Source organism: Malaclemys terrapin, chromosome 23, assembly GCF_027887155.1.
Source record: "Malaclemys terrapin pileata isolate rMalTer1 chromosome 23, rMalTer1.hap1, whole genome shotgun sequence".
NCBI classification, from domain to species: Eukaryota; Metazoa; Chordata; order Testudines; family Emydidae; genus Malaclemys; species Malaclemys terrapin.
The window spans coordinates 2,230,669-2,254,468 of NC_071527.1; the positions used below are offsets into that span (position 1 = coordinate 2,230,669).

Sequence of the window (23,800 nt, forward strand, 5' to 3'; positions counted from 1 at the left end):
GAATCCTGCTTGAGCTTAGGGTGCGGGAACTCCGAATTGCAAGCAGCTGTTGGCCGCTTGTCAAGGATAAAGTAGCAAAGGGACTGATCAAGAAGGGAAGAAGAATTGGAGTCACACCATCAAATTTTCCTCTTCCCTGTGGGGTGGCAAAGCTGGCCAGGCCGGTGTTCGCTTTTGGTCAAGGATGCTGTCCGCACACTCGCCCTGTAGCCACCTCATGCAAGAGGGAAATGTGACCAGAAGGAATTCAGAAACTGCTTTATCCTGGCCTGTCGTCCCAGGCTGCAAAGGGATGTGATCAAGGATGATCTGACACTAAACACACCGGCCTATCTAGCAGGAAACCTTTCTCTGGGAAAACGTGAACTACAGCCAGGGGATCAGGCTCCACCTTCCATTCTTACTGATGCTTTGGTACCACATTGTTAGGGGGCAAAGTCAGGCCCAGTGGAAGCCAGTGGAGTTGCACCTGCTTACCCCACATCTAAATTTGGCCCAGAGTGCAAGCCCACAACGTGGTGAGTGGAGCATGGAGCGGTGGCTTCATCAGGAAGTGTCTTGGCTTCTCTTGATCAAAGTCGGACCCCAAACCTTGTATTCAGTCTGTCTTTTAAAGTGACGAGTATATCATGTTCAGCTACAGCATAGACCAAGCCCTGCCCTGAAGGCCCCCCTTTGGGGGGTGGGGGAATTCACTCGCCAGGGCCCATTCGATCCTTGACCTCACAGTTTAGACAGTCTGCAAGGGGGGTCCAGGTGATGTTCTCAGCGGTGACCTCTCTGCGAGGAACCAGACCAAGAGCCACCCAATCATTTGATTCGGGTCTTGAATAGCCGAGGGTCAGGCATGACTAGAGTCGGTTCAAAAAGAAAAAAGCAGAACCAAAACTTGCGTCAAAACTCTCTTCCCCAAAAACGGGCTCTGTAATTAAAGGGAATTTCCAGTTTTGTCAGATTTTCAGGCTTTCCTTGGAAAACTGAAAACCTGAAAATGTTTTTAAGAAAATGGGAACTTTTTCTGGGAAAATAAAGGACAGTTTTTGATCAGCTCTGGTAATGACTCAGTTACTACCAGTCACGGGGGCAGTAAGCAACACGTATGGCATATCAATTCCCTGAGGCAGCAAGTCCTCGGGTTGTAGAGAGAGAACACTCTCTCCATGGGTTTTAAAAAGAAAGTAAGAGCCATTCTGTGTGATTAGAACTTTGCTGTTCTGTTACCGTCAAACACATGTGATGAGACTGGGATCCTTGCTACCTACTGACATCTTCCGTTTGCCTCGCCTTTTGCCTGAGGTGATTGTTGGAAGCAGAGAAGCGTGTGTGAGAGGCTGGGGCCATGGGAGCAAGGACTCCTGGGTTCTGTTCCCAACTTTGCCACTTACTTGTATGTCAAATCACTCGTCTTGGTGAAGCTAGTTGCTTTTGGTCTCTCTTTGCCTCAGTTTCCCCATCTATGAAATGGGGATAATAGCATACAGAGGCCTAGTGAGGTTTAATTACTTCGGACGACAGGTGCTATAGACGAACAAATTGTTGTTTTATGTTGTGTGCAAGACTTATGCACACATGTAGTTAGTGAAGTGTGTTACCTTAGGCTGCCTGAAGTCTTAAAGCTGGAAGAGTTATTCGAGTCGAAAACTCTGAAGAGACGATCGGAAGCCATATACTAGCCCCTCCAAGAAGCAGGTCAAAGGAGTAAAATATAAAGCTGCAGATCTTCTCTTTGTGTGTATTGAAAGGAAACCTGCTAGTTCCATTGTGAGTTCCTGGGCCTGTCTGCCAGGTGCAGGGGACTTTTCCAGAGCAGTTTGCACAAACCCCCCCGTCTGGGTGGAAGGAAAGGGTTAAAGTCCTCTTGGAAGATAGGGCACTTGGCTGGCTCAGAGCTCCCCAGGACACAGGTCGCTTGCCAGGGTCTGGATTGCGTTAAATATTTCCCCACCCATTTCAATCCATGACTAAGATTTAAAGACACCCTCCTCCCCCAGCCCATTACTACAAGTGGAGGGGCTGCCCCAATGTTCTGTCATTAACTGAATGCTTGGAGGGGGGCTGCTGCTTGTTAGAGGCCAAGACATGGGTTTGGTGTAAGCGTAGGTAGGAAAACACTCCCCCCACCCCTCACGGTTGTATTTCATGGTACTTTGCTCAGTTGCGTCTCGTGTCCATGCATTGCAAGGTCCGTGATGGCAGATCTGAGGGGTATCCCCCCTCTGCAGCATTCAGTCCCTCTTGTCTGGGTTTGGACAGTGCTGTGTGTGCGCTGGGTGCCCTGCAGCCATTCCCCGTGCAGACAGGGCTCTAGGGTTAGCACCTTTTTGCCCTAGCTGGCTTGTTAAAGGGATGGCCCAGCCTTGCCCTCTTGCTGGGTGTGCTATTTTCGGACACGTGCGCACACCCGCCGAGCAGCCAGGGGAGCGAGCGAGCGTGCGTCTCTGCAAAAGGGGATGCTGCAGCCCTGAATTCCTGCTAACTGTGCCGCTTGCCTGTAAAATGACGGCCCTTTCTCTCACTTCCAGGAATCTGTTCTTCCTGGAAGGTGAGTGGCTGAGTTCACCCTACCACTGCCATGCAGACATGCACACACAGCCTGTATTTCAGTGCTGTTTCCAAGGAGTTGGCTGTGAGAACACTCCAGGGTATCTTCGGCAAGGTAGAATAATGTAAGTGAAACCAGAGGGCTGGGGGGAAGAACTCCGTGCCTTTTCTATGTCCCTTTCCATTTGGTGTCATCGGCGGTGGGGAGGAGAAAGGGGGTGCGGGTTCTTTAACATGCTGTGCAGAAGAAATATCTTTAGATGGAGATTAAGCGATTGCGGGGGGCGGGGGAGATAAGGAAACACTTGACCATTTGAAATGCTACCGCAGGCTTCTGACCATGGAAAAATGACAAAAAGGCAAACGCTGGCAGGGATGTGGGAACAGAGCATGGTTTATAATCAGAGGTGCTAAGTGCCTTTAACAGAGATCAGGGTGCCCCTGTTCCCCCCCGAAGTGCCTTTTTGGAGAGGCTTTCCAGCTGTCAAATGTACACTCCATGCAAAGTCCAACCGCAACGCCCAGCTCCTGCCGGCAGGGACTGAGACAGAGCTGGAACCCGCTCTTGGGGGATGTTAAATCACCCTGACTGACGCCTGCAGCATCACTGGGTTTCTTAGTGTTGGGTTTGGTTGTCTGAAATTGTCTGAAATCGTTAACCTCCCCTAATTCAGAGCTAATACCCGTTAGCCGGGGTGGGTGGCTTCTGCTGGCGATGCATGGTGGCTTAGCATGACTCAAACTTGCTGGCAACATCTTATTGAGCCAGTCAAAGCATGGGGGATCTCAACCACCCCAGCCCAGGGAAACAGAAACTCTCTCTTCAAATATTGTTCCAGGGTGGGCTGGAGGGGGCAGAACGCTGCCTGAGGAGTCCCAGCTCAGCGTGGTGGCTCCGTGCCGCGTGGTGATTTGCAGCCCACCACATCGCTTCAGGGCGTTTATGGTAAATGACTCCCATTGCCGGCTTGGCCTCCTGATGCAGCATTCCCCCTGGCCCGTCAAACACCAGGGCGAGCTCGACACGGTGTGAGTCGGGACTCGGGTTTACCCAGATGCAGCTATTGGAAACAGTTTGCCCATCTGCAGTAAAAGTGCACACTGCTACAGCCTTCTTCATCCCAAAGCTCCTCGCCAACTCTGTTCATGCCGCATCACTGAGATGCAGCCACTTCTGGGGAACAGGGCAGCAGCCAGCACGCAACAGCGGTGGGGAGGGGACATTCACTCATGCGCCCGCACATGCGTGCTGCCCCAAAGGTTCTTGCGTGTCTGTTTGCAGCAGGGGGGCTCTTGATCCAAGCAAGAAACTGTGCAGTGCATCACTAATCACAGGAGGGTGAAGAGCTGAATCAGCCCTGCTGGACTGAATTAACCCCCGGCCTCCCAGAGCTGATTTTTTTGACAGCCACATTGTTGTGGGAAATGTCCACCCCCAGTTGGTGATTGCAAACTAGTGTGCGTCATGTGCTGGCTCACGGTCCCCGCCGGCTACAGAAAACAGACCTGCGTCTGGGGAGAGCTTCAGCCCATCCAACTGCTGCCATGTTGTTCTGGCAAAGGGGCTCCCTTGGGAGCCGTCCCAAATGCTTGCGTAGCCAGGGGCCCAATACACCTGGGCTCCACCTTTCCCCTGCGGCCCGGTGGTCGTCCTGGCACCTAGCTATGTGGATCCTTCCAAGTGTCCACTAACCACTTCACTGCAAAGTAGCCCCCAGTTTGCATGGCACCTGGAATGTCCCTAGGTCCATGGCCACCATATTGCCCCCCGGTAAGGAAGGGTTTGTCTTGCTGTGAGCAGCACGCTGTAGTGTTTGTCTTCTGACACCCAATCTAGAGGTGTCTGAGGTCCAGCCGGAGCCTCTTTCCAGGGCTCCGCTGCTTTGGTAAGGAGGGAGAGGATTTCACTGACTGAAACCGATCTTAAAGCTGGCAGGAGCACCCACATCTCATCCGTGTTCCCTGCTTCTTCTTCCCGAAGGTAGTGGGGATACCTCTCTGGAGAAAGAGTTCAGCTCGGCGCTCGTGGGACCCACGGTGAGCACCCCAAACAGCCAGCACTCCTCCCCGAGCCGCTCCCTGAGTGGTGAGTACACCGTCCTCCTCCCCGAGCCGCTCCCTGAGTGGTGAGTACACCGTCCTCCTCACCACATGCAGGCTGGGCTCTCTGTTAGGCCGACCAGGGAGCTTGGTGCCCTGAATTTCCTTTAGAATTTGACTTTTCAAACTGAAGAGGATAAATTCTGATTTCAGTTCTTGTGTTCAGAGCTGCAATGGGGTTACTTACCTGAGCTACCAGCCTCTCTGCCTTGAGATTTAAAGTCACCTGTGTGTAACCCTGCCGTGCTAAATTCCATACTCCCCAAATAAGCTTCATTTGTTCGTTTGGCACAGAACCAAAACAGCTGCGTGCTCCTGCCTCTGTTAACAGGAGAGGAGTTCACTCGGGGGGGCTGAACCCCAGGGGCTACATAGGAACGAAGTCTCATTGCAACCACCAGGTCTGATGTATTGGAAATGGACCAGGGCCACCTCCCCATTACCCCTCTCAATGGGAGTTGGAGGTGTAGTTATTCCTGTGACCGGGCTCTCTGCACTCAGAGCCAGTGGAGAGTGGATAACGTGTGTCTAGAGAAGTGTAGCAGCTGGGAGTGTGTTTTAGCAGGAGAGGGATTGTTTCTGTAGCTATGGTAGGTTTCTGAAAGCTGCTGGGCATGTTGAAACAAACCTCTTCAGCACGAGACCAACGTATGCTCCCCGCTCCAGACAATCGGTTAAAAGAGCTAGCAATGTCTGAAACAAGATCTTGGCGCGAGAACATGACTCTGGACATCAGCAGCTCTGCCCTCGTGTGCGTCCGGAGCTTTGCCTAGCCCGGCTTGCTAAGCAAGCGTCCGGTAGCTGGAAGTCCTGGGGTATGCAGTGCCGGGTTGGTGAAGGGATGGGCAAAGGAGAGGGCTAGGAGCAGCCGCTCTTAAGCACATGTTGGTAGGTTGGCGAACATTAACTCTTAACCTCGGGCCTAGGAGATGAAAGGAGCCTGCTGCGTTCCACTGAAAATCGAAGGCGTATGCTGTCTTAACGCCAGCTGTGACCGATGACTTGCAACCTCTGATCATCTGAGATTGCAGATGTCGTCAAGTCCATCCAGTTCCTGTTGGGTTTTTTTTCTCCTGCTCAAGATCTATCTTCAGCGCTCTCGGGAAACGTCGTCTCCCTCCTCTGCGGAACTTTAACGTCACAGCATGGCGTCACCCTGGCGTGGCCCATTAAAGGCTTGTCTGTGACAAGCTGCTGCTGCTTGGACTTTCCGAGACGTGGGCGTGGCTAGGTTGAGTGATGAGCCAGGCTGGGGGGGGGAGTAGCAATGGGGTTTGGACGCACTTCCAGTTGAAAGTTGGTAAGTCTCTGCGTTGTGACTGAAATCTTGCTCCACGGTCCAAAGGTGAATTAAGCTTCTTTTTAAAATACATTTCAGAGCCCACGTCGGTAAAATAGGCAGGTCTGATTTCAAAATTGCCCCCAAAATCCTGAGTCTGCTCGCCCACCCTTCACTGCAGCAATTGCTGAGAAATTTCATGTGTCACTTGCATGTCAAAAATGGCATGACCCTAGGACAAGTGGAGCTGAGCAAGGCTGATGTAGGCTTCAATTGTAAACATGCTATTTACATCACAAGCTTCCTGGGCAGTGGCCGAGTCTCCCTACAGCTCTGAGCACCGTTGTCCCTTTAATAAAAATAGCATTAAAGCAAGAGAACCGAGAATTGATTCCTGTTCCGCTTGCAAGCCCTGAGTTCAGTTCTCCCCCAAATTGAAACTGACCATCGTTCACTGTGATCTCTCCTCTCTTCCATAAGCACGGAATTTCCTTTCCATAAAAGAGAAATTGCCGTATAGATCATCCACTTTCACCATGTGCTTCCAGCAGCTCCCAGATGCTTGGATCTGGAGGTTGCCCTAAGGGTGCTAGGACAAGTTAGACCCAAAGCAGGGTGAATTAGCCCTGGTCTGGTCCCCTTTCTCCTCTATTATTTGGCATGTGGTTCTTGTCCTATAAAAAGGGTTAGAAGGCCTCCCCCAAAGAATCCAATTGTAGGTCTCATGCAGGAAAACCCAAAGACACACGCAACTTGGTCATAAGCAGAGGGAATCCACCCCATGGACCTACCTAAAGAAAAAGAGAGCTCTCTTCCCCTTTAACAGAGGGAAGCTGGTGATGGTATTGCTCCTGATCTGACTTGACTTCACAGCTGGTTCATCCAGCAAGCATTGTGCCCCAGAGGAGCGGGAATATTATATAACCTGCTCTGCCAGCGGAGAATCGCGCTCCAGCGAGACTGGACTCCACATTGGTTCTGAAAGGAGACTGGCAGAACAATAGTTGGCCTCCCTCTGCCCAGAAAGAAAATTACAGTCCCCGGGGGATGGAAAAAATCAAAGTGCAGCAAACATCCGCGTATCCGGGCAGCTCCTGCCAAGGGAGAGGAGCTTTTCACTTCGTGTTTGTGCACAGAGGCATCCGTTCGTGCTGTGTCTCCAGGATGCATCCAGTGGAATGTGGTGTGTTTTGAACTTTGTGCTTTCCCCCAAGAAAGCGTTTCAGCCTCAGAGTCAATCCCAGCCAATGTCCAGCAGCAGGCTTGACCGGTGGTGTGCCAGGCAATCTGTTATTGCCCAAGTCCGAGGAGAAGCTTTGTTCCTCTCTCCAAGAGATTTTTGGGAGGCGGCATTGTCCATTAGCTACAGCGGGGACTGGAAAGCCAGAACCCAGCTCAGCCACTGACCTAAAGCAACCTCAAACGAGTCCCTTCCACTCTTCATTCCTCCATTTCCCCCATCTGTCATCGGGGCCTCCTAGAGCGCTTGGAGATCCTTGGGTGAAAGGCACCAGAGACGTGCAAAGGGAATGTAGCATTCACCATCCTTCTCCGGACAGTCCAAGCGGCTGCCTCGCTTGCACTGGGGCCACCCGCTCACTGGGAAGGCAGTAGGGACCGGTCACTTTCAGACTGTGGTTGGGATTCACTTGTGGAGAGCCAGGGGGCTGAAGAGTGTCAATGCTGAGCCTGTGGTCTCAGGAGGTCACCTGAGTGGAAGATGCCACCGAAGGGCAGTGAGAACCTGCAGCATCCCGGCCAACGCACCCTGCAGGAACGTGCCTGCCCTGCCCCAAATTGGCTCGTGATTAAGGCTCTAATGCCATTGATATTCAAATCACTGTCCTCTTCTTTTGTTGACTCACCGCGCTAAATCCATGCCGAGTTCTCCATAGTATGGTCCATCCGTTCACTGAACCCCCCCAGGCCAGAGGTAAGAATTGTCCCTGTGGCACAAGGACGTTGCTTGCATTGCTCCGGGGGGTGGGGTCCGCATCAAACCTGGGATTAGTCCTCTGGAGTTCAGGGTGACTAGTCCCACGTCCAGCCCTCACACCCGTCTCCAGAAGGCAACGCAGGCGCTGTGAGGAAATCCAAACATCCGTTACCCTCCAAGCGGGAGAAAAGCCCCTCTGTTTGTAATCCGAAATTCAGGCCCATCAATTTCCCGGCATGCTGAGAGGTCAGGAACAGCCACATCTATTACGCTACATGGAAGAGATCGGACTCTGATATTTGAAAGGAGGCAATTAAAATTCTCTGTGGCTTAGTGGTGGTCTGCCCTCCCGTGGGGTGACCTGTTCAGTTCCCCGTCTCTCACTGGCCCACCCCAGCCCTCGCCGGAGCACTAGGAAACCAGCTGGGGGGGGGGGTCTCCATTACAAAGAAGCAGGTCTTGCTGTCTAAAGAGCAGCATCAGGAATCCCCGGAGGAAATTCCCCCTAGTTCTTGGCTGACGGGGACGGCTTAAAACAGCAGGAAACTTCTAAGCTGAGTCGTGCACAGACCTTGCTGTCCAGGTGAAACATGCTTCACGTGAGGCTAACGCCACCCAGATGGAGTTGCTGTGTCTTGTTAAGGGGGTGACTAGCGTTAGTGGGCTGGGGTGCTCTCTCCTGTCTCCCCAGCCACTCTGAAAACTACCCTGCCCAGGATGGCCTGAAAGCACCAAAGATCTGGGGAGAGATTGCTCAGAAAACGTTGGGGAAGGAGCAGGGTGGGGACAGGGAGACCCAGCCCTTCCTCTGCCCACGAGGCTCTACCTTGCAGGGAGCTATTGCTGTCCAGTTGTCTTCCGAAGGCTGTTTGATCAGTGGCATTCCACAGATCATTAGAATAGCTGGGAATGTAGGTCATGGCTGGCATCTCCGTTCTGCTTTCCAGTCTCAGCCTGCGATGCTGCAGAAGCGAAGGAAGGTAGCAACCAGGAGGCCGTGTGACGCGTGCACGGACGCGGCTTGCCACCGGGGGGCCGGGAGCTCAGGTATACTGTGCGGTGTCAGTTAGAAACCCCCCAAACTGTGCTGTACAGATCACCTAGGCAGGAACAAAGAGCCCCACTGATCTGCCTGGCTAACTGTCCCCATAAACCTCGGTGGGCAGTACTCCCCTCCTCATTCCGCCAGGGTGCGGGGCAGGGGTGTATGTAGCCCCACTTCCAGAAGCAGGACCCCTTTCCATGGCCCCAGCCCTTCTCCCGCTTCGTTTTCACTAGCCCCCGGCCAGTCTGGCCAGCTCTCCTCTGTAATGCACGTGTCTTTCCCCGGCTCACCACACACCCCCTTTTTTCCAGAGCCCTTCTTAGTAACCCAGGGCCCTGTTGCATAGCATCTACCATTGTAGCTACCTAGCACCCCCACCAGGTATGCCTACATCCGTGCTCCCGTTGCTGTCATGCGGCTGCTCACACGCTTGTCGACTTTCAGGGAATTGCCACTTGGGTCGCTGAGTTCCCTTGCGAGTGTGACGTCGGCGCAAAGCACTCCATGAGGAACGCACGTCCTGTGTTGGACGCGTGCGTTTCAAGGCCTGCTCTGACCGCTTGGCCGTCACTAGTGGGAAAATGGAGCTGTTGGCTTCAGGAGCTCGGTGCGCTGCCTTGCTCGCTTTTCCTACTTTTACCGATGGGATGGCTTGCGTGCTGTGCGAGTTTAAAGGACACAAGCCATCCCTTCGTTCTCATGCAAATCTTCTGGGGGGGGGATGTGATTTACTGGCCCTGCCATGCAGCTGTTCCTCTGTCAGCGCTCAGACGTGGTGTCTTGCCCGGTGACTGCTTTCGGGAACCCGTCGTCTTCAGCTTCCTCTCGGATGCCCCTTCTCACCCTGGTGGTGGTCTCTCGGCGCTACTTGCCAACCCTGACGATCGAAAACAGAAAAGTTTCGTGTTCCATTTCGCCACGTTACTGTTGTGTCTCGATTGTTGTCTTGTGACTCTTGCCTCCTGCGAGCCGTCAGTTTCTTTAATGCCCTGTGATGGGGGGTTGCCCGGTTTTCCAGTGGAAATTGGAGCAATCCAGGAAGTATCACGAGGGGCGGTGTCCTTAGGCACCCTTAGCCAGTCGAGTTACTGACAAGCAGATCATTTAACTTCCTTCCCTGTTTTCTTTGCCGTGACACCCACAATGTCCGTGATATTGGTTGTTTTAAACTGCCTATGGAGGTTTTTCCATTTCCTGTGTGTTTATGTATTGTCCCTCCCATCCCCCTGCAGCAAACTCTATCAAGGTGGAAATGTACAGTGATGAAGAAGCGAGCAGGCTGCTGTCGCAGGACGACCGCCTCCTCGAGAAAGAGGACAGCGTGATTGTGGAGGACTCCCTCTCTGAGCCCCTGGGGTACTGTGACGGCACGGGCCAGGAGCCTCACTCTCCGGGCGGCATCCGGCTACCCAACGGCAAGCTGAAATGTGACATCTGCGGGATGGTGTGTATCGGCCCCAACGTGCTGATGGTGCACAAACGGAGCCACACGGGTGAGCGGCCGGGGCAGAGACGCTAAGGACTGAATGGGCCGTGGGCACTTAACAGTGGTCCCGCATAGAGGGGCTGGGGGGGGGACGTCTTCCCTGCCAGGCGGTCAGTCCGACGCCCCTCACCCAGCAGGACAGTTCAGGGCAAACGTTCAGAAGGTTTTTGTAACCCGCCCCGGGGAGCGGGGGTCTCACGAACTGCTTGCGTTTCAGGAGAGAGGCCGTTCCACTGCAACCAGTGCGGAGCTTCCTTCACCCAGAAGGGGAACCTCCTGCGGCACATCAAACTGCACTCTGGCGAGAAGCCCTTCAAATGTCCCTTCTGCAACTACGCCTGCCGCCGGAGAGACGCGCTCACCGGCCACCTCCGCACGCACTCAGGTGGGTAGCGTGGGGGGCCGGACTCCTGGGTTCCATCTATCACCAGCATATCTGAGCACCCCCCGGTGGTCAGTCTCTCTCTCCGCACCACCTCCCTGCTGCGAGGGAGGGAAGTGCTGTTGTCCTCGGTTCACAGAGGGGAATTGAGACCCAGAGAGAGTAAAAACCTCACCCAAGGTCACACAGGGACTTGAACCCGCATCCCAGGCCGGCACCTTAACCGCTGGCCCAGCCTTCTTCCCGTGTAGGCCTGTCCTCCCAACGGGCTCCCTGGCTTTGAGCGAGTCACTTTGTGGCTCCACCTCAGTCCGCTGAGTTTGGTGCAGTGGGACCCCCACTGGGGTCTTGCCAAGAGTCTGGGAACTTCCCCAAATGGACTGAAAACAAAGTGGTTTCTCCCTGGCCCAGGATGGTGCTTGGCTCTCTGGGGCCACACCTCCATATCGCAGAGGAGAGCCCGGGGTTGTCTCATGTTCGCACTGGTGTCCTATCAGCTTCAGGTGCACCGCTGGGCTGGCCCTGTCCAATGGAAACAAGCAGCAGGGGTTTTCTGTTGTTGTTTTGACAGTGTCCTTTTCAACGTGGCATTTGAGACGGGGCTTTTCCCTTGGGTTCCGTGATGTAACAGCTGGCTGAGGGCGTGGGGTGGGAGGGAAAGATACCAGCTCCCTCTGAGCTCTGCTCGTTTTCCCTTGACTTGTGTGCCTGAGTGTCTGCTCCGCCCTTGGGCTTTTAAAGTTCACACAGGTGTTTGAAGCCATCTGTGACTTTCTCCTATTTAACCTTTCGAGTGCCAAAGGGAAACAGGCGTCTCGTGTGCCGGCTTCCTCTTTCTTTTCTTTTCTTTTTAAAGAAAACCAACCTCTGCAGGAACTTTTCTGATCAGGGTCTTGCCCAGGGTCCTTTACTAGCTGCCACAGGACTCTTTCCCCGTCCGTGGCCTTGATGGAGAGCCCTGATTATCTTAACAGCCCCACGCAAGGGGCTTCATGTTGCAGCCCCCAAGCTCTCCTTTCACTGGGGCTGACGGCTCTGTCTTCCCATCTTTTGGGAACCTGTCTGTTTCCATCGGTGACTTGCCTGAAGATGCCAAAGGGACATCTGAAAAACGTGAGGCCACCAGCAACCCCAGAGCAAGAACCCTGCCCAGGGATCGATCTCTGATTAACCTGCGACGGGCGAGATTTTAGTGCTCTGTTGTTTGGTGGGTTGTACAGCCAGGTAGTGGGTTTGGACCCATTGCATCTCTGGATATTTCTGCAGGGCAGGGAACAAACTCTGGTGTCCCTGCGTAAACCGGAACTTAGCAAAACTAAGTCGACTTGCTGGTGAAACGTTGGACTGAACGTGGCAGGCGTTTCTATTGTAACGATTCTTCTCTGACCATCTTGACGCTGTTCCTGGTCAGTTTCCCCCAATGGGACGAAGTGAGATTAGTGGCTTAGGGCTGCAGGGATAACAGGGAGCCAGTAACAAGAAGAGCCTTTCCCCCAGACCGTCCCCGTCAAAAAATACATAAATAAAAGCAGTCAATGGCTGGGAGCAGAAACCTTAATGAGACTGACTCCAGAAGGAGCCAAGAGCCTGCCTGTTTTATCCAGGCTTATTTGGAGGTTGAGAAAAGCCAGGTAACAGAGACCGTTCTCTTCTCTGCACCGAGACCGCTGTACATTGCTAGGGGTGGCTGAGCTGCGGCCTGTTTGCCTTGAGGCCTTCAGTCTACAGCAATCAACATCAGCTGTTCCCTTCCCCTCCACCCCCAGCTTCTCCTGGTTGTTCATGGCGACGGCTCTGCTCGATCTGTTCGGGAGCAGGGCGGAAGGTACCTGCCAAGCTCAGCAGGAATCTGTTTGTTTCCGAACAGGGGAAGAGTTACAAAATGGGATTTAAAAATAGCAGAACAAAGTGCTTTGACACTTGCGCCGTACGTGTGTCATAGCACCAGCAGGTATCTCGGTTGTCCCTGCATTTGTAGAGGGGTGGCTGCTAACGAGCCGCTTTAGAAAGGGTCAGTAAGTGCAGTTCTTTGGGGAGAGTGGAGCACAGGAATTTGCTATACAGGTTCAGACCTGTGGTCCTTGTTTAAACTAGTACCCTGTCTCTAGCAGTGACCAAGGCCATTTGCTTCAGAGGAAGGTTCAGGGAATCCCCTAGTGGACAATTACAGAATAATTTGCCCTTGAGGGAAGTTACTGCCTGACCCCTGATGGCTAGTGGCTGATATATGCCCTGAAGCATGGGGGTTCCTGTTTGTCTTATTCTCTGTTGTACCTGGAAGGTCTCATTATCTATATGAATGTTTTTGTTTTAGTTCTCTAAGCTCCTGGCCTTAGTGATACCTTGGGGCAGTGAGTTCCGTAGGTTGCTTTGTGCATTGTGTCACTCAGCCCCATTTTGGGAGCTGGGTGTACATAAAGGTGAAATGACCAGCCTTAATCAGTTGCATTTGGTAGCATGTGGCTGTGAATGAGGCCCTTGGCAAGGGATCCCGCAGTTGGCGTGGGTCATGTTGGCTCTGAGCTTTGCACTGCGAGCACCCAGGCTCTCGTCCCTTCTCCTTAAGGTGAACCTGGTGCTTGCGAAAAGGAGCCGTTTGCCCTGGCTGTGACCTGCCAACGTGCTGGCAGAAGGAGGGCAAAGGGTCCATCCCTGTTCTAGGCCGTGCCACCTCCTAAGCAAAGACCCGCCAAACATTCCCAGGTATATGCTGGACAGATCAGCCATTCAAGCCAGGGAGGGTGGCTGCTACACGTCTCCCCTGAGGCTATCCATTGATTATAGGGTTTTGTCCTGCTACCCGTGCGCTTTCCACATCAGATTGGCAATAGCAGAGTCCCTCATGACATTCTTGGAGTGAAGTCGGGATTCGAACCCAGTCTCCTGAGGTGAGAATCCCATGCGTCAACCTTCCTGTGCTTCAGAGGCCAGTTGGTGCAGTCGCAGGGCTGCACTAATGTCCCTCCGCCTCGTTACCTTAGGGCCTTAGTTCTTCTTGTATCGGGCATGGAATAGGACAGGCCTGGTCTGGTTTAGAATATCAAACATCATTCATCTTTAGAACAGCTAATTATTAAGAAAAAGTCTCATCGGTGTGTGGATTTTTCAGCCACAGAAAGGGGGCTGCCCTGCCTTGCTGGAAGGGAACTGGGGGCTGGTTTTCCTCTCCACCCCCTTAGCTAGAGGCATGTGCGTTTCATGCTGTCCCCCATGGGCATGGCCAGGCTGTAATCTCAGAAGAGAGTGAAGTTTTAAAATCCAGATCAAACGTGCCGCGTCGTTCTGAAATAGATCAGAAGCTGCATCCCCCACACGGGACAGCTGTGATGAGACTCCTGTCCCTGGAGACCGCCTTCCGTTTTAGCGTTTGCTGCTCCTCACGGCAGCCTGCGTTCACACGAGAGCTTTCCCCAGGTTACTGTAGAGTCTTTTCTGAAGAAACTTTTTCCCCTCCTCAGGATTTGTAGAGACTTGACAGTCAAAATAACCCCCTTACTTCCTTGAAATCATTACGCAATGTTTGCTTGCCATCAGCCGTGCGTTAGGTGCTGTACAGACAATTGAACCAGACCTGGTCCCTGGCCAAAAGAGCATTCAGTCAGGTGACAGACGAAAGCGGTGGTGGGAGGGAGGCTCTCGGAGACACAAATTATGCCCAGCAATCCTGTAAAGTAGGTAAGTGGTATTGCACCTGTTTTTCAGCTGGGTAAACGGAGGGAGAGAAATGAAGTGACTTGTCACAAAGCCAACGAGTGGAAGACCTGGGAATAGAACCCAGAAATCCAGTTCTCTAACCATTACATCATCCTGCCTCTTTGTCACAAATTCCCCCCATGTGACCATAGAGGGATACTTATTCTCTACTCGGGTGAAGGCTGGTCCCAGGAGAGCAAGCGGCTGCTCCTGGACAGAGCCGAGGTGCGTTAGTGAGGGTGTGAGGGAGCCCAGCTCAGGAAATAACAGGTTGGTGCTCAGAGACCCGTACCAGCATTGTCAGAAATGAATGCTGAAACCCAGACTCCTTTGCAAATGGGAGCTGGTCTGGGTCATGCGTGTTCTGCCATCTCTCTGTGAAGAACTGGGAGTGGTCTGCCCAGAGCACTCTACAGTACTGGCCAGGTCAGGAGAGAGAGAAAAGCTTTGGATCTAAAGGCAGATTCCCCCGGAAGGGAAAATAACTGTGGGGCTTTTCGTCCTGGAACTTCAAAACGCTAGAAAACCCAACTCAGGACCCCAGCCTGGTTTTCAAAAGATTTTTCTGAAGCCAAAAATAAATGCAGATTAAAAACAAACAAACCAAGGCATTCAGGGAGCTATTTACATAAGAGCTGAGAGCGCTAGACTAATGAGAGACAATGGAACTTTTAGTCAAGTCGCTAGCATCTAAATAGCTAAAGATTTGGGAAATAATTCCTATTTCTAACACAAAGCCGCCTGTCTGTGGTTGCAGACTACATTAGCCCATCTCCCTTGGGGCTGGGTTAAACAGATTTTTGGTTGCTGTATCAAAATAATGCTGTTTAGTTGGGGAGGGAGGAAGGGGTTTATAGCTGCAATCAACTCCTCCGAAGTGATTTGTAAGTAGGTGTTTTCAGGCTGAAATTAACGCTGACTTCTTAAATAGCTTGGGCTGAGGTTTGATCCAGCTCTGAAGCTGGGGAGATCATGGAGGAAGCCAGGTGTGGCGATGACGCTTGCTTTCTCATTGTGTAGGGCATCAACAAGTGGTCATCTGCTCCCGACATGCAGTATTGATGACAATCTTGGACTTAGTTGCACCATTTTGTCTGGGGCGGGGCCAGTCCAAACCCATCCATCCTCTCCCTGTATAACCACAGCAAGGGTGTCAATTTCTTGGGCTTCAGTGAAGATGCCCCAGTCTTTCCCCAAGGCTGAATTTCATCCCTGGTCTCCAAGCCAGTTCCATGTTGTGAGGTTTCCTTGGTCAGTTCCTACTTGCAGCTGCCAAACAATGGCTTGTGCAAACTTACTCATTGTTGCTTTGCTGGGACAGAGGCTGTTCCTTGGGGTCTGGGTGCCCAAATGTGGTGGTGCCCAGGCTGTATTTGGCATCTTCCCAAGAACCCGACAGTTGCACATAACTTCCCTCTATTAAAATCCAAAGCCAGACATTTCCTGCAGTGTCCTGCGTGTGACTCGTACCTTTCTGCATTGGAAGTGTAGAATCCTAGAAATGCGGGGCTGGCAGGGAACTCGAATGCTCAGCTCTGCGCTGTGGCAGGCCCAGGTAAACCTAGACCAGCCCCGCCAGGGGTTTGTCCAACTTGCTCTTAAAAGCTTCCAGTAATGGAAACCCATTCCAGAGTTGAACTCCCCTTAGAGTTAGGAAGGTTTTCCTGATGTCTCCCTTGCTGCAGACTAAGCCCATTACTTGTCCTACCTTCAGTGAACCTGCAGAACAATCGATCACCATCCTCCTTGTAACAGCCCTTCATGTACTGGCAGACTGTTCTCTGACCCCCTTCCGTCGCCTTTTCTCCAGACTAAACCTGCCCAGGGTTTGTTTGTAACCGTTCCTCACGGCAGGTTTTTGGAAGAGGTTTTTGTTGTTCTCCTCTCGACTCTTTCCAGTTTGTCAACATCTTTCCTAACGTGTGGTGCCCAGAACTGGACGCAGTTCTCTGGCTGGGAGAGCGGGACATACAGCACTCCTGTGAAAACACCCCAGAATCATATTTGCCTCTTTTGCAAGTCCATTGCCGTGTTGACTCATATTCACTTTGTGATCCACTACAGCCCCCCATCCTTTTCAGCAGTCCGACCGCCTAGCTACTTATTTCCCCGTTTGGAGTTTGTGCATTTGAGTTTTCCTTCCAAAGAGAAGTACTTTGCACTTGCATCATTTTGAATTCAGGCCTATTCTCCGCTCTGTCAAGGCCATTTTGAATTTTAAACCTGTCCTCCAAAATGCACGCAACCCTCCCAGTGTGGTGTCCTCTACATGGTTTATAATTTAGTTACAATTACGTTACATTGTAGACTGCTTTGCAGTCTTCCACTCTGAGATTGTGAAGTGGATGTGTGGGTGGGCGGAGGTTGGGGTCCTGTGTTTTTAGCCAACTAACAGTCATTCTGGCCCCATTTACTAGAATCTGAAACGCGTTGCCAGAGTTCTCCGAACCATTCAGAGGAAGTGAACGTGTCGCTCGTCTGCGTCACAAAGGCAGTTAGAATGTAGTTGACTTCCACAGCAATAAACTCCCGCAAGGGGATCAGCTTTTCGGTTCTGTCTAGATTTTCATTCTTGCCCATCTGGGCAGCTTGGAACTGACGTGGAACTGAAGGTGAGAGAGATTTAACTAGTAACCCACGTCCTGGGGCCCCAGCTGCAGTGTGGAGCATTTCATAAGGAGTGGGGAAGGGCCTGAGATGGGCTCAGGTCTCAGGCTAGAATTGAAATGTACCAAGTGCTGACCTAGGAGGTGGTTACAGGAGCTAGGATTATACAGGGTTGTTTATTCTGGCCTGACAGCGCCACTATGGCTGCTACGCTTTCAAGTCAGTTAGTTAGTCCCTGCCCAGACACCCTAGAGAAGGGTCTCCTTGTGTTCCCACTCAGATTGAAATGAGGAAGCCTAGGATGTATTAATTCTCTTAAGATCCCTTCCCATGTTGGAGAACTGGGTAGTACAACTCTGGTTTCTTGAGACTGGGTATGGTGTAGGAGCGAGAGCAGAGGACTGGCTGTCACCAAGTCTGCTGCTGACTCTCTGACCTCACTTCCTAGCTCTGGGCCTCAGTTTCCACCTTCTGTAAAGTGGGGGTAACAATACTGGCCCTGGTGCCAGAACCTGGAGGCTTACCTAAGGTGTGTGAATAAGTATAAGTAGGGGCATTGCCAGCAGATCGAGGGACGTGATCATTCCCCTCTATTCGACATTGGTTAGGCCTCATCTGGAGTACTGTGTCCAGTTTTGGGCCCCACACTACAAGAAGGATGTGGATAAATTGGAGAGAGTCCAGCGGAGGGCAATGAAAATGATCAGGGGGCTGGAGCACATGACTTATGAGGAGAGGCTGAGGGAACTGGGATTGTTTAGTCTGCAGAAGAGAAGAGTGAGGGGGGATTTGAGAGCTGCTTTCAACTACCTGAAGGGGGGTTCCAAAGAGGATGGAGCTCGGCTGTTCTCAGTGGTGGCAGATGACAGAACAAGGAGTAATGGTCTCAAGTTGCAGTGGGGGAGGTCTAGGTTGGACATTAGGAAACACTATTTCACTAGGAGGGTGGTGAAGCACTGGAATGGGTTCCCTAGAGAGGTGGTGGGATCTCCATCCTTAGAGGTGTTTAAGGCCCGGCTTGACAAAGCCCTGGCTGGAATGATTTAGTTGGAGTTGGTCCTGTTCTGAGCAGGGGGTTGGACTAGATACCTCCTGAGGTCCTTTCCAACCCTGATATTTGAGTCTATGCGAAGCACCCTTGAGGTCCTCCAATGAAAGGAGCTTCATACATAGGACGTGATTTTTATGAGCGTGCAGAACTTGAAATGGTAAAGTTCCAGCTGCGTGAGCGGATGAGGGGCAAACATTTTTTTCTTGACAAATCAGAGTCGTTAAAGGTTAAACCACACGTCGCAAAGCAAATAAGCGTTTTCTGTAACATGACTCAATAAGTCTGGCTCGGGCAGGTCTGAGCATGGCGGTTTCAGCGAGGGGAAAAACTCCACCCAAGCCTCAGACCCCAAGACGGTGCGTTCGTGACGCAGGTGCCACCGTATCTGATGAGCGACGGTTTCGTTCCACGCAGGCACTTCCTCTGAATGGTTCGGAGAACTCTGGCAAAGCGTTTGAGTCTCGCAAATGGGGCCAGTATCAGAAGATTACTCTGGTAGTTGGCTAAAAGCATAGGAACACCCCCACCCCCACCCGTACGCACACTTGACAGTTTCAGAGAAGTAGACCGCAAAGCAGAATGCTACTCTAGCTCCGGTCTAAAAGGGAACCCAGCAATCCTGACCTGCAGCCTCTCGCTGTACCCATCAGACCACGCTCTTCCCGGCGGGGCGTCTCACCCTCGGCGGTAATGGCGTGTTCCAGTTCCATAGCTGTGTGCTGGTTGCGCCCCCCCATCCCTTTCCTGCAGAGCGTTGGGCAAAGGTTAAAGTGGTTCGAGCATTCGCCTGGGAGTCAGGACTCCCGAGTTCTGGCCCTAGCGCCGCCGCTGACTTGCTGCAGAACCTCGGGGCCGTCGGTTTTTTCAGCTCTGACCCGGGGGAGGCAGCTTGTCGCTAGTGGAGTCTAGTCCCAAGTACTATAAGCTGCCGTGGTGGCACAGGGCTGGTCAGGCATGTCAAGCACTGTGATGGCTCCCGCTTACCTAGAACTCGTGTAAAAGGCCTTGGCAGGGTTTCAGGGAAGCTCCACGCTCCCTAGAACGTCTCTGTAGGAAAAGACACCTCAGCCTGGCGCGTCCCGCTCTTTGCCGGGGCAGAACTGCTCCCTCCGGGCAGGAGGTGGCCAAAATCCCCCACTGGATGGACATAAAATAGCCTCTGTGGCCACCACGCCAGCAGGGTGGGATCTGGGCAGCTTCCCGATTCCTCTGACAGGGAACACTTGCGAGCTGTCGGCTGAGAGGAATGTGCAGCTAGGGGCCCGTGCCTCATGCGTATGGGGATCAAAGATTTTGAGCGTCACTGCTAAGAGTGAATGAGTCACAGAAGGCGTATTACGTTCACCTGCAGGATTTGCATCCACAAACTCCACTTCTGCCCTTCTCCCATGATCTGTCCCCTTCTCCCTTCCCTTTTCATTCCCTTGAGCATATCCCGGCCTGCTGAACGCCCCCTCCCCCAATGGAGCTCCCGTGACGTTTATATCCCCCTTTGTCCTGTCCGTGTTGACGGAGTTCTTCCGGGTAAGGACTGTCCCCTGCTCTGTCTGTGCAAGGCCTAGCAAAACGCAGCTCCATTCTTGGCTTCTCCTCGGCACCAGGGTCCATCCTAATGCAGCAAATTGTCTTAAAACAACGCAAAAGTGCTTCCCCGTCCTCTGCACGGACTGCATCAGATGCTCAGGGTGTGGGGTCTCCAGGACTGCTGTCTGCCCCTGCAGGGTGTAACGATTATATCGAAAGCTCCATACTAATTCATCAGTGCAACCTGCACGTGCCCGGCTCGCGTGGCCCAAAACGTTGCATGGCTCTGCTGTGTCTGTCGAACCTGAGAGAACCATCAGCCATCAGTGGGGAAATTAGCAGAGGTCAGAGTGCTGCTCCGGACCCGTCGCTCTTCCCAGTGCTTTCGAGCTCACAGGCCGTCCCCAGACAAAACCAGCCGGCCGGTCTGTGGTGAGCTGCAGCAGGCACAGCGCGGGTGTGACAAAGCCTTGGGGATTTCCAGCAGGGCTGCGGCAGCACTTGTAAATATTGCCCTGGCTTCCGGGGGCCAATCCTGCAGACCAGCCACACTTACGCCAGAGGGGCAGGACAGTGCGGCTGGGCAGCTGAGAGAGAGGACGAGTCAGAGGAGGCTGGCGTCCCGAATCAGCATCCCACAAGCTCAAAGCTTCCCCTCCCCTTTCAAAATCCAGAAGCAGCTGACGCCTTGCTGCTGTGCGAAGAGAAACCTTCAACAAGGGGGAGTGAGATCAGTGACATGTTTGGGATGAGGTGAAGGAGCCGGGGGGGGCAGAACTCCTGGGTTCCGATCCTGGCTCTGGAAAGGCCGTTCGCCCAATGACTAGAGCCAGGTGAGTGGCCTGGGTTCGAGTTCCTAACTCGTCACGGATTGCCGCAGTCTTCAGCCAGACACCTTACCTGTGTTGGCCCGCTGTCCCCTGATCTGTAAAGAAGGGATCAAGCTTGCCTGCCTCCTGCGAGGACTAGGCCAGGCATGCTGGCGTGTTCGTTTAGTCCAGAGGAAACATCTCCTCAGCTCTTGGCTCAAAACAGCGGCATTTTAAATCTGACACATGCATGAGACACTAACTGGTACATTGTACAGATTTAGAAAAGCTGTTGCGGGACTAGAATGTGAAGGGTCCATGTGGAGTTTGCAAGAAGGGCCTGACCGATTTGGTGCCCAGCTCAGACATGCTGTGGCATCAAACGCCAAGAGGCGCTTCGATTAGTCAATGACATTGCACATCAATCCCGGCTCCTTGGCAAATCCGCCTACTTCGATCCCAGCCGTGTTACGCCCTTAACCCCTCTGAGTTGCTGCACGCATGTGGCTGGCCTGCACGTAGCTTGACGGCTTCCGGGTAATAGCTGGGTTTCAGTGTAATATCTGTTTTGATGGCCAGGATCTGTTTTTTCATTTTTTCCAGTCTCCTCCCCCACAGTCGGCAAGCCCTACAAATGCAACTACTGCGGCCGGAGCTACAAGCAGCAGAGCACGCTGGAGGAGCACAAGGAGCGGTGCCACAACTATCTGCAGAGTCTGAACACTGAGCAGCAGTCGCTGGCCAGCCAGCAAGGTCAGTACGCTGTCCGGTAACTGGCTAGTCCAGGCACCTGCTGGGACATCTGGTGCTTAGAGCAGGGGGGAGAGTCAGGACTTCTGGCTTCTCTTCCTGGCTCTGGAAGGGCAGGTGGACTAGCCGTTAGAGTAGAAAATTGGGAGTGTGGACTCCGGGGTTCTGTTCCCAGCTCCACCACTGACGCTAGATTATGTAACATTGGGACATGTCACTTCCCATTTCTTTTTCCCCACCGATGAAATGGGATAACGGCTCTTGGAAGCGGGAGGGCTTAATGCTCTGGAGACCCTGGGATAGAAGGTGCTAAGGGACCAAGGAAGAGCAAAGTATTCCCTCGCTTACCCAGAGCCTGTCGTTTGGTACAGTCGATCGCTTGCAGCATAACCTTATACCTTTTTATAACTAATTCTATTAGGAGAAAACACCTTTGAGCATTTCCCATTAACAAACAAAACTTTACTATGCAGAACCGTGCTCTAGCTTCTCTTTGCGGCAGGGGATGGATCCCGCGATGATTCCCCTGTTCTGTTCATTCCCTCGGGGGCACCGGGCATTGGCACTCTCGGAAGACAGGACACTGGGCTAGACAGACCATTGTTCTCACCCAGTCTGGCCGTTCCTAGGCTCTATTACACCTGAGGCTTAGTAAGCAAAGGATTGAACCTTACAAAGCAGGGGTCTTGCGAACAAATGGATAATCCCCAAACTGATCAGCACCAAACTAACTGCTCTGAAATCTAACAATCTCCAGCGGCGTGTAAAGCACCTCCGTGCTCAGGAGATCGTCCTGCAGCCAGACCACCTTGGGCCAAACTGGAATCTCTGCCCAGCGGGACAGGCCTGGCATTGTGGGCGTGTATCTCGCACGCACGTCAGCTCTGTGGAACTGAAACGTGGGCTCAGCTCGTACGAGCTGGCTAGTGCCACCATCTGCACCTTGGTTCAAAGGAAAAATCAACCCTAAGGATCATAAAGACCCGCCCTGCTAGCAAAGCCTCACCTGGCTGCCGTGCTGCCAAGGCGGAACAGCTGGCTTACGGTGACGCTTTCTCTTTGCAGACTCCAGGGCAGGAGAATCCCCTGGAGAGAGGGCAGATCTGACACTACACTGGATGTTAGCTAAAAGGCCAGTTGGTCTGAGACTGTAGTTCCAATTTTCCGCACCATCATTATTGTTTCTAGGCTGCCAGATTCATAGGTGGGACTTCACAGCCATAGGAAGGGAAGGGCTCTGCTGAGGCCTTTACAATCCAAATGAAACACAACACCAAGTGTGAGTCAGATGCCAAGTTGGCACCTGGCACTCTGGAGAGGCCAACAGGGGAAGGCAAGTTGGGGAGCACCTCATGCCCTTTCTTCCCCAACAGCCTGCAGCCATCTGTCTCCGAGGGTTTGCTGCCGCGCTGTCGAAGCACTGTCCACGGAGACGCGGTTGGCAGTAGCAGGGTCTCTGCTTGGGAGTGGGTCTCCCTGCAGGGCAAGGGGGGAGTTGTAGAACCAAGGGTCATGCCAGTCCCTGGGACGTCAGCTGAGGGCGATAGTCAATAACGCTTCAATTGGCTGATCGCAGCCCCAAGTAGCAATGGCAAAAGCCCCCTCGCCAGCAGCGGTGAGAGCGACAGGTTGCCGGCGGGGGTGGAGACGCTTCTCTAGCACAGGGGATGCTTAAAGCACCGACAGAGAGAGAGTCCCTGCCCCAGAGCGGTTCCGGTGCCAAGCGGGGAGAGGTGTTCAGGCAAAGGAGCCTGTGGTGGGGTTGCTGTTGGTGCCATTGGAGGACTGATCCGTGGAAGAAGTGGGTTTCCAGACTGAGCCAGGGCCAATGGACCTTCCCCCAGTGGATAAAAGGAGAGGTGTGACCATGTGCCCCACTCTTCACCTGCCCCGCCTCCAGCGCGGGGAGTGGAAGCGATCTCCCCGGTCCTGTTCGCCTCTCCCACATCGGGTATCGGCTACGTGGGTTTCCCTTGTCTTGGCAGGCGATGAGATGCGAGACCTGGAGATGGTGCCGGATTCTCTGCTTCACCCCTCGTCCGATCGGCCGACGTTTATCGACCGGCTGGCGAACAGCCTCACCAAACGGAAACGCTCCACACCTCAGAAATTTGTGGGTAAGGGGCTCCCCCTTGCTTCCCGGGAAGAGCAGAGGGAGAGGTGAGGGAGGGGTTGGCAGCAGTTCCTTGGCCCTACGTGAAGGAACTGACCGCCTCTGCGGGGCCCCCTGTATGTACTAACGCCACTGACCTTACCCAGCGCTTTCCTCCTGCAGGCCCTGCACAGACGGGGATCCTTCACCTCCCCGAAATGCAGCCACCTCTGGGGTGGGGGAACGTGGCACCTTTCCGCACTGGGACCACTGCGGTGTTCAGAAGGGGGCAGCGTAGAACCTCTCCTCCATTTGAAACGGCCGGGGGCGTTTGGGGGGAGGGGGTGTAATGCCGAGGGCTGACCAGGGACCTTCGCTGGGAAGTCTGTGCCTCCAGCAGCACCCAACCACGCTGAGACGCTGCGGTCAGCGTGTGCAGCAGGGCCCTGATCCTACTGTAAGAGGGGAGAGCGCCCCCTGCTGACCCCCCCCTCCCCTGGGGTAG

The 23,800-nt window shown here is 53.2% G+C and overlaps 1 protein-coding gene across 4 annotated transcripts in view; it reads left to right on the top strand.

Moving 5' to 3' along the window:
• Positions 1–23,800, top strand: part of IKZF4 (IKAROS family zinc finger 4) — a 50,768-nt gene that overhangs the window by 21,216 nt on the left and 5,752 nt on the right. For 2 of the 4 annotated variants that reach the window (XM_054012291.1, XM_054012290.1), the window contains 5 exons: positions 4,523–4,627; positions 10,134–10,394; positions 10,605–10,772; positions 21,057–21,206; positions 23,189–23,320. In XM_054012291.1, coding sequence (XP_053868266.1) covers positions 4,523–4,627; positions 10,134–10,394; positions 10,605–10,772; positions 21,057–21,206; positions 23,189–23,320 — 816 coding nt within the window. The other 2 variants (XM_054012292.1, XM_054012293.1) reach the window with 2 other exon arrangements.